Source organism: Schistocerca serialis, chromosome 4, assembly GCF_023864345.2.
Source record: "Schistocerca serialis cubense isolate TAMUIC-IGC-003099 chromosome 4, iqSchSeri2.2, whole genome shotgun sequence".
In the NCBI taxonomy this organism is placed as follows: Eukaryota; Metazoa; Arthropoda; class Insecta; order Orthoptera; family Acrididae; genus Schistocerca; species Schistocerca serialis.
Genome location: NC_064641.1, coordinates 888,184,821 through 888,195,679, shown reverse-complemented (window position 1 = coordinate 888,195,679; position 10,859 = coordinate 888,184,821). Strand labels below are relative to the sequence as shown.

Here is a 10,859-nt window from a genome sequence, read left to right as displayed (position 1 = left end):
TATATACTGGCACTCAATATTGCCATTTCGATATCAATATATCAGTGAGAAGAATGCTGCCAATGTAGCTTATATTTTTTTGGAAAAATTATCAATATTTTATCAACAGCCCTAATGTATGCATCGCAATTTACCCATGTCTGATATTTCCCCATCTTACAGTACTATTCTAATTTCTCTCTATTTATTATTTTGGGGTACTTCATTGTGTGACACTACAAGAGTCTGTTGTAGCTGTCAATTTTGTTTTGCAGTGAAATTAGGAGTGTATGACAGTTTCAATATGCAAAGCATAAGAAACAATTGCTAATTACTAATTGTACCAGTGCCTGTAGTATTTCTAAACCCTGCAATTAGGTTAAAAAAGGTTTTGTTATATAACAGAGAAAACACAATCCAGCTAAGCGAAAGCATTCCACATCTTGTCTGTATATTCTTGTACTACAAGAATTCAGCAGTGCTTCGTCATTCCTTATAAGCAGCATTCGTGTTTAAGAAAGAACACAAAGCAATTTTTGTTTTATTCCACTTTTGTGATTTATTAAGAAACAAATGATAATTTTATACTGCATACAAAATTGTACAGTACATATATTCCAAGACACAACTGCTCATATGAAGAACACACGCACACACACACACACACAGCGACTACAGTCTGGATATTCAAGCTATTTGCTTTACAAAATTCTCTGGACATTGAACTCAATATTAAATACTGATACATGACATTAAGTTACTCTTGTCACTTGATGTATACACAATGTGGAATACTTCCTTAACTTACTCCTTTCTTTATACTATATGAAAACTAGCAAAAAATTGAGTTACAAAAACAAATGTTTCTGAAGACTACAAAACAAAACATGTTATTAGCCAGCTCAAAGAGGTTTGCAATGTACAACAAATGGACAGGCCTTTTCAAAAAAAACTCCTCAACTGGCAATCAGTTAAAACAAAACAATTCCAAACCGATCTCAAAGTTTATTACCGTACAATACATAGACAATGGGAAAATCTGGAGCTCATGAAAATATACGTGTAAGTTCAGTATTTGACAGTGGATAGGAAATTAACACTAAGGTTATTTCAATTTATTCAACAAACATGCCCACAATTTGGAATGTTAGATGTTGCAAACATGAAGTCACTGTCTGAAACTACCAATCAAGTTCTATTTTGGCTGGGGAATAATTACCAGTTACCCCTTGCCACAATCTGAAGGTCTTGAGGACCAAGGCATCCAGCTCCTCTAAGATGACATCAGTTGCTGGGGTGGAAAATCTGACCTGAAAATCTGTCTTCCCAAGAATGTGGGTTCCTAGAAATTGTATTATCAAATACTTGGAACTGTTGGGGATCCGACAGTCTTAATCTAGATTCACTAGAGTACAGAGGATCTTGTTCCATTACTCTACCTTCTTTGGAGTGCATCTGATGTGAAACCATGAACCTCATCTCATGAACCTCCGAAAGATCTTGGTCCTTGTAGCCTGTGACATGAAGCTGTTGGTGATCCAAGGTGGAGTACCTGTATTCCTGGGATCGATTCAATGTGTACCCAGGCTCTGTATGTTGTGTTCTGTCCGGTACAATGTAACTGGCTTCTCGTGACTGTGACCATTCCGACATGCCGAACCTATGCCCATGAGGCTGTTCTGAAACCAGGAATCTAGGCTCGATATTCTGCATTACAGCAGATTCTCTGAACATGCCCTCTTGTGCGAAGAGTCGGTCTGAAGTCATGAACTGTGTCTGACAGAACTGAGGAGGGCCTGTATCGTCAAATTTAAGTTCATGATGATGTGTCTGACCCTGATGTTCAAATCTGGACAATTGAAGACAACGATTAGGACCCAAGAACATAGCTGCCTGAGACTGGGACACATCTGAAGGCCCCAAACCAGGTACCAGAGAACGCAGTTTGTAAGTGCGCCTCGTCGAACCGCAACTCTCCATCACTTTCTTCCATTCCGATGCCAGCATGAGTTTTACCTGATCCAAACCGAGGTATAATTTGAAACCACGTGCCTTCAAATCCTTGGAAGATTTGTTATCAACCCAAAGTGTCAACCTTTCCCTTTTATCTGCCTCTGCCACCCTCTCGAGGACTTTCCATTCAAAGGTGGGGATGTCCGATTTGTTGTCAACCCAAAGAATCAGTCCTGTCTTTTTGTCTCCCTCTGCCACCCTTCTCAGGACTTTCCACTCTGCAGTAAAGATGCCTTTATTTTGTTTCTGAAACAAGTCCAAAATCTGCTGATTACTTCTCTTCATCACTTTCAATACCCACAGTATGAACTTTGTACCCTTCAACATAAGCTCTGCCTGGCCGAGTGCCAGCCTTGCTCCTGACCATGGAATGATGTGACGAACAGTGTCCTTCAGCCACTTTTTGGTCGCTTCATTGACACAGGTCAACACCAAACCCCCACACTCGAACTGCACCTCAGAAAACTGGATAGATTCCTCCTCATCAGATAGATTAATCCACTCAATGAGTGCAGTCGCCACCATCTCTGCCTGCTCCTCTGTCATCTTAACATCTGGAAAACCCTCAAGCACAACAGCCTGCCTCATCCAGTCAAACATTTCCTCCTTTACTTCCGATTGTCGACCCAAAACATAAGCTTCATTTTTGCTAACACCTTCAGTTACAGAGTCATTAGTGTTAGTAATATCACCAGATTTCACTTTTTTCAGTTTGGCATCCAGTTCTGGGCCTCCAAAATGCAAAGGATGCAGAAAATGTTTAGATGCAAACTTTAGAGACACCGGTTGACATGGTTTATAATTTGCAGGAGGTCGTCGTCCCAGATTGTGAAGTACAGGCTGCGGATTATGCCACTCTGCTGAACTGCAGCTGTTCATCATTTTCTTCCATTCTGATGCCAGCATGAGATCAGCCTGATCCAAACCAAGGAATAACTTGAAATTGTGTGCCTGCAAATCCTCAAGAGATTTGTCATCAACCCAAACAGTCAGCCTCTCTCTTTTATCTGCCTCCTCCACCCTCCTTAGGACTTTCCACTCAGCAGTGGAGATGTCTCTATTTTGCTTCTGAAACAAGTCCAGAATCTGCTGGTTACTTCTCTTCTTCATTGTCCTAGTCATCCAGAGTATGCACTTGGTACCCTTCAATATGAATTCTGCTTGCCCGACCTGCAGCTTGGCTCCCGGCCATGGAACAATTTTATAAACAGTCTTGAACAACCATGCTTTGGTTGCATTGTTGACACAAGTCAATGCCAAGCCCCCATTCTCGTACTGTGTCGCAGAAAACTGGATAGGTCGCCTCCAGTCACTTGGGTTAATCTGCTCCATGAGTGCTGTCAGCACCTTGTCAGCTTGTTCCTCTGTCATCTTGACATCTGGGAAACCATCAAGCATGACAGCATACCTCATTGGGCCAACAATCTCCCCCTCTCCTTCCACTTCTCGACCTGAAACACCAGTTACCTTTTTGTCCACCATTTCAGTTGCAGAATCATTGCTGTTAGTTATATAACCCAACTTAACTTTTTTCAACACACAATTCTGCTGCTTTTTCTCCAAAATATTCACAGATTTATCTGCTGAAGCCATATCTGCATTCTTTGTGATGGGGAAGAATCGCACAGAGTTATCTGAGAGGTTTGAGCATTCTCCCTCTGCACCACTGTCGCCCTTTCCCACATCGGCTCTTTCAGAGATGTTTTTGAATGTATAGGTTTCCCCAGTGCCACATACGGGCACTGGGGTCCCTCCTATTGCGAGTTTAGAACAGTCTCCCTCTGCAACAGTACTTTTATCATCTACAAGGTCTGAGGTCACCTCACCTCGAGGTCCCCTCGTGCCAAGTTTGTACCTGGTCCATTCTGAATCCTGGGTCGCCTCACAGAGAGGTCCCCTGGAATTCTCAGTATCTGCTCGTTTGGAGCTTATTTCAGGATTTTTATCTATGATCCCACGAGATTCTGAGGAAAGTGTGGACCACCCGGGCAGAGCCCCGCATGCCCGAGCTAGGCTAGATACTCTGGGGGAGCACCCGGTACCCCAGAGGCCCCGTTTGAAGCACAGCTCCCCTGTGCCATGCACCCCTCGGCACGGGTCGCACTACACCTTGGGTTGGGGGGCAGTTTAATGTCATACCCAGGACAACACTGCCAACAGTGTGCCTGTCTCAAAAAATTCCTTACAATCTGCATAATTTGGATAGATCCTGCGCCCTCTCCCCCATAAGTAAACTACAATTGCACACAGAAAATGAAAAAAAGGAAGGAAATGGAATTCCAAAACTGCATGTTTCCTTACTAAACAGTAATGCTGTCCTTAAGGCAGAGGCATTATCTGAGATGGTATGGCCATGCCTTCCTCTCACCTTCAGACTGATTCTTCCAATCAGTTACAGGAGGCCTACATTTCAACATGGCGTCTGACCCACAGTGCAAATTGCATATTTTTCAAATGAATGGAGATTGAACCCCAGACCTTAGGATTTTTAATTCAACTTAGTTACTAAGCTACAACAATACACTCCACACTGCAAGTCACAAACAAGAGGCCATTTAATTATGCATCAGAATTCTAAGTTTGCACCTGTTTAACCTTTTCCACTTCAATAACACATCTCGTCCAACAATGATTTTATGCTTCGGCTACGAAGTTGGATATGGTCTGAAATACTGTTTCTGTTTTTTATAGCCCGTTCTGCTCTCCCAGGCAACCCGACACCATCTTGTAGTACCGCGTCTGGTCAACAGATAGACAAGTTGTCTGTCGTATTTCACAGAAGGCCATGTGCTTTAATATATGTAAGTGATTGCGTGTTTTCCACATGATTTTTGCTTGTATGAAGATGCATGTAGAAGGTGTGTATGTGACAATGATACTGTGAGTTTGGCTTTAGAAGATACTGAAAATGAAGCAGAGTTCAGTGGTAAGAGCTGAAACAGAGCAACGTGAAATCTCCCATCTGCTCTTATTGCATTTCTGCCAATAACTGTTTTTTTCTTCTTTGCTTATTTCTTATTTTTAGTATATTTTGTGAGTAACATTTATGTGACAGATGTTCAAATACGTCAAAACCTGAACTAATCTTTTTCCAACTTAAGATTCATCATTCAAGGCAACATCATCAATGTACTGATTCCAATGCTGTTTTTAGTTTTACTGGAAAATCTGTTAATCAAAAAATATGACTAACTGTACTTTTTACTGCAATATGATTTGGCAAATTTTGTGTAGGTTAATGTGTATTTATGGACTTAGTGAGACCAATCATCAGAGGCACTGTTATTCTGACTTTCCAGGAACACATTTCAATATATGTGAAAATAATTAATTTACAATATAATTAACATTAAAGATTATGACCATGTTATATTTTACAAGGCAGATTGTGCCTCTGTACTTGTTACATTCCAACCTTTGTCATTATACGTTTGTTGACCTAATTTTTATGTACTAAGTGACATATGTCATTAATTGAGTAAGCCATTAAGATTTTCACATAATTTACCCCAACTGTCAGTGCGGCGTATGTACCTGTAAATGGTGTATTCCTAATGTGGAGGCACAAAGTTGTTTCATTAACTTTTCTAATAGCCTACACCACACATATTTAATAAACAAAATTATTATTAATATCGAGTAGCAAAATTTAACATAGCAGTTTTACAAATGATTATGTAGTTTCCAAAATAACAGTTTGTTCACGTGCCAGTCTCTAAATACCTGGATGCTACCCAAAGTTCTCTATCCATTCTCTGTAATCACTCACATAATGTCTATGTGCAACCTATCTGTAAATGTCTACAGGAGTGATTCAATTTCCACAAATGTATGTAACGGAATCAGCAAAAACTTAGGGAATTTACTTGTGGGCTCTTAAGCACCAACATTACTAATTCATGTTTTTGATTACTTAAGACTGAATTGTGTTGTAAATAACAGAAAAGTTTTCATTGGAACAATTAATTATTGTCCCATTATGACATAAGCTGAGGGCTGGACCGAGTGAGATATCAATGTGTAATTTTCTTGAATAGATTTCTACAAGTCACTGTGTTTACCATGATGACTGATGTAAATGTAAACTGTGTTCTGTGCCAAACTCAATATTTTGTTCTGAACAGTTTTATAATGACGATTGATCTACTGATAGTGTTTCTAAAAACTGTGCTTCAACAACGTCATAATTTCACTGATAAATTATGCCACTGGACTGTTGTTAGATGCAAGAGATAACCTGATTTATGCACTACTTGTGTTGTAAAGTTAAAGAACTGGTCATCGTCTCAAAATATGACATCAAGATAAAAAAAGTGTGAAAAAACGTGAATCCCTGACTATGGAGTAGTGTACATTATTAAGTAAACACCATGTACTATTCATTAAGGTTCAAACAACACACAGGTACACTACCAAGAGGCAAAGAAGGAAGTGACTATAGAAATCAGCTTGGTTATCTTGCAGAGTGAATAGGAAGAATCATTTCCTGTGTGCAGTGATGTAAGTGCTAGTTGATCTGAAACTATTGATTACGAAGAAAGTGGCTATAATATGCAGTCTGTCATGATAAACCTACTAGTCACATGTGACAGTGATATTCTCAACTTCACACATTCTGTTATACAACAGAGGTTCCCTTTTTCTCGAAATGCATGCCCAACAGCAGAACTTCAACATCCTCAGTTTTAATAATGATTTTATCAGTAAAACTGTGACTGCAACAAATGTATACTCAGCAGAAAAAACACAGAAAATGGCTCCACTGACAAAACATTCGATTTGGCACTCATGGTAAGACGTTTCAGCACAACAAATGATAGCATTCCAAGGTGTTACACTGAACATGGTTCTGATTTTGAAGGCAGAATTAAGTGACTATTTTACTAAAGAATAGCTAGACTGAACTTCAATTTTCAAGGACGTTTTCTCTTGCTTCCAATTTTTCGAGATATTTTGGATACTACAATTAGTTTCTCCCATCACAGCTCAAGAGACAGTGCCTACTGGAAAGAGCAAAGTGAACTTTTTGAGCAAATATACAGGGTGTTTTACAATTCCTATTATAGGCTTCTAGGGATTGTAGACATGACTTAGTATATGAAGTTTTGATAAGGAACCCATGTCTGGAAGAGTGCCATTTGGAAATAAAATATGTTTGAAGATCAGATAACTTTCAAATCTCCCACTTCATGATAAGCACTCCAACTGAGAAGAGGCTGTTATTGTAAATCCCTGTTGTAATTATGATATCAAGTATAATTTTCGACTAACTACAACAGGTAAGAGAATCTTGTATTTTGGTAACTACAAGGGATGAAGTGTGATGTTCCACAAAAGCGATGCACTCACAACTTTGAGAAGGATGTCCTACATCACCTAGAAGAGAACCCTACAATAAGTGCTTGAATCATTGCTCATGCCAGGGGCTCCCATGGAGCACACAGGTCAGAGCTCATTGGCTCCACTGTGTACCTACCATGAAGCCTGTAATGTAACCAAGCCTAAGACATATAATGAATCCTCCGATAACATCACTAATTTAATTCTGTAAATTAAGACTAAGTCTATATTGTCTGCTGGTATATTTGTTTTCTCGAAGAGTAACGAGTATCAGCAGTTATAAACAAATTTAGAATCATAGGATGGTTGTCACAGTGTTTTGCAAAGTAATGATGAATGTTTTGCATCTGTTTGAATATTATTAAAATCAGGTTCATGTTCGTATTTCAATGTCAGTAGTGCTGGATATCAGTTTAAAGTATTTCCATTGTTGTTTAGATGAATTATTACTCTAATTCTTCAAAATGATAATACGTTCGAGAGCCACACGGATTAAGTTAGTATTCTTGAAAAGACTCATAGTGACAATGAATTTTTTAGTTTTTGTTTTTGTTAGTGCGAAGGTGTTAGTATTTCAATTTCTACAATGGATCCAAATGTAAATGCTGCTCCAGATTGGAAAGTTAATCCAAAGAAAAGGCAGAGGTATGGACAAGTATTGGATGCTACTAAGAAGATGAGAAACCACATGCATGAAACTGTGAAAAAACTGTGAGTCTAGTAGATTAAAATGTTTTGATAAAATTAATGAAAGTGAAAGGCAGATTATCATAAAGCATTTTAATGGGTTACCCAATAGGAATGCTCAGAATTTACGTTTTTCTATGGGCTAATAGAAGCTTATTTCATCAAACAAAGACGGAGTCATAAGAATCAAGCCAAGTCTGCTCTTCATAATCATTCGCACACATAAAAAGTTCGGGTAAAACGAGGTGAATTATTACATGAAGAACGTGTATGCTACAAAGCCTTCATAGCACTTCATGGTATAACCTCAAACTATTGAACAACAGCTGACAATTTATGGGATGTACATCCTGATGGGATAGGTAAACACGATAATAGACCCCACTCTATTGATCTTTAATCGTGTTTCATTAGTTATAAACATATTCAGTCCCTCAGAGGTTGCCACTCATTACTCCTTGGAAAAAAAATCCAAAATACATGTACCACAGGAACTGAGTGCAAGGGGACTACACAAAATGTATATGGAAATTAATGCAAACAACCCCATTCCGTATGATAGCTACTTACACATTTTTAACAATGAGTATAAAATTTCATTTGGTTACCCTAGGTCAGACACTTTATTGAATGTGATTCAATAAAGGCACAAGAGAAACAACTGCATGAAGAGCTGTCACCCTTAGCAGAAGCTAACAATCTCAGTTTAGTCAGCCAGAAAACAAACATTTTAAAAAACCTGGCCTTAAGAAAGGAGCTCCACTTAAGAAGAGCACAAACTTTCTATGACAGAAAACAAAAATGCTGACAAAGGTATTCAAAAAGTGACACTGAAGAAGCTATTGCTATGTACTTCCAAAAGAACTTGTCTGTTCCAGGTATATCAGACAATATTGTGTCCTACAAATGCCAGTTGACAATACATCTGTTTAATATCCATGTTCTGACATTTGCTGATTCAATGTTATACTGCTATGCTCAAACCATTGCAAAGAAAGGATCAGATGAAGTGGTATCCACACTTCATCACTATATCTTCAATATTCTTCCATCTAAAGTGAAACAGCTACACATTTTCTGTGACACTTGTGGTGGACAGAATAAAAATTACACCATTTTCCAATACTTTCATTAAGTTTAACAACATGTTGCCATTTAGATAAATTCACAATGACATTCCCTGAAAGGGGGCACTTTTCTTTGGAATGTGACAAAAGTAATTCATTTCTGTGGAATGAGCACCATATTTAAGTTCTTCAAGATTGATATGCCATTATTAGAGGTTGGAGAGTGAAGTCTAACACATTCAAAGTAATTGAATGTGACAAAAGAATTTTGTCCATTCTTGGAAAAGAGTTTCTCTTTGAAATTTGTACAAGCCAAAATTATCCATACTTTCTAGACCATTGAAAGAAGTTAAAACTGAAGTTCAGCTGCTGCACCTTCTTTCTCTGAGGTCAGGAAGCTATAATGGGCCTTGGGAAATTATAGTAATGACCATGAAGTGGAAGACAACAGAATTTGGACTAGCTGATAATTCAAGTTACCTGGCCCAGCCTACTCGGACATCATATCAGTTCCACGGTTGAAACGGAAAAATCTTCAGGTAACTATTCAACTGTTCTCAAATATGTACTGGCACATTTCCATAAACTTAGCTATTCTGTTCTAACCACAATTTATACTTTTTTTTCCAGGAAATTTCAAGACTTCTCTCCAGTGAGACATCGAAAAGCTATTATAAGAATCTACCTCACTGAAGAAAAAGTGTTAAAAGTGTGAAGAGGTTTAATGGTTTTAAATTTTTAGAAACTTAAATTTGAGTATTCTATTACTTCCTTAGGATAGAAACCTCATTAACATAAAATAATAAGTGCAATCAATACGAAATGTGTCAACAAAAATGAACATCCATCATTTTTTCTGCTTCTAAATGTTCATAAGTTTTAAAAGGATTGTTCATTGTTGTTATTATTACATAGTAATAGTTACAAACGAGTCAATACTACGCCTAATATGCATACTTCATGTTAACCACAACTGAATTTGCATTAGTAAATAAATGTTCACAAAAAATAGTTTCAAAGCTTAAAAATTGTTTTTCTCTGTAATGGTAAAAAGTGACGTTCATTGCTTCTCCCACAAATCTTCAAATCTAAATACAGGGTGTATCAAAAATGATGGCGCAAACTTAGACGGCTGAAAGTACATGATAATAGTAGCACAAATGTATCAGTAAACATGGGTCCACAAATGAGTTTCTCTGCCTCGTGATGACTGGGTGTTGTGTGATGTCCTTAGGTTAGTTAGGTTTAAGTAGTTATAATTTCTAGGGGACTGATGACCATAGATGTTAAGTCCCACAGTGCTCAGAGCCATTTGAACCAGAAACGAGCCACTTGCAAGATAATCACGACTGTATAGTCCCACGCCGCCACTGACGGCATTGTTTGTAACATCATCCGGTTTCCCCCTGGCGAACCTGAGGCCACCCTATGTTTGCTGTTAAAACAACGGAACATTGCTGAGAGGTGGAGTTGGAATCTCACCATACACACAGAATGTATAGGAAGAGTCCAGTATACAGTCTCAAAGGGTATCAGTCGCGTCTGAGGAGTGCCATGTGTGCTGTGCTGTAGTCACAATGGAATCGTACAGTAACGAAGAGTATGCGGATATGCATTTCATGTTTGGTAGGGCTAATGGCAATGCACGGGAAGCTGCACCCTTGTACCAAGATACATATCCTGCTCGAAGACACCTCGAAAGTCGTATATTTACAAGGGTCCATCAGCACCTGAGAGAACACAGGGGTTTTGAACATGGCAGAGCAGTGGATA

General features: G+C 38.6%; 1 protein-coding gene across 1 annotated transcript; it reads right to left on the bottom strand.

The window, feature by feature from the left end:
* Positions 1–530: 530 nt before the first annotated feature.
* Positions 531–4,081, bottom strand: LOC126473561 (uncharacterized). Its single transcript, XM_050100695.1, has 2 exons — positions 3,885–4,081; positions 531–3,824 (listed from the first exon to the last, which is right to left on the bottom strand). The coding sequence occupies exon 2, from the start codon at positions 3,583–3,585 to the stop codon at positions 1,264–1,266; it is 2,322 nt and encodes a 773-aa protein (XP_049956652.1). The 5' UTR covers positions 3,586–3,824; positions 3,885–4,081; the 3' UTR covers positions 531–1,263.
* Positions 4,082–10,859: the final 6,778 nt, after the last annotated feature.

Coding starts and splice junctions, on each gene's coding strand:
- LOC126473561 (XM_050100695.1), bottom strand. CDS start 3,585: ATGGCTTCAGCAGATAAATCTGTGAATATTTTGGAGAAAAAGCAGCAG.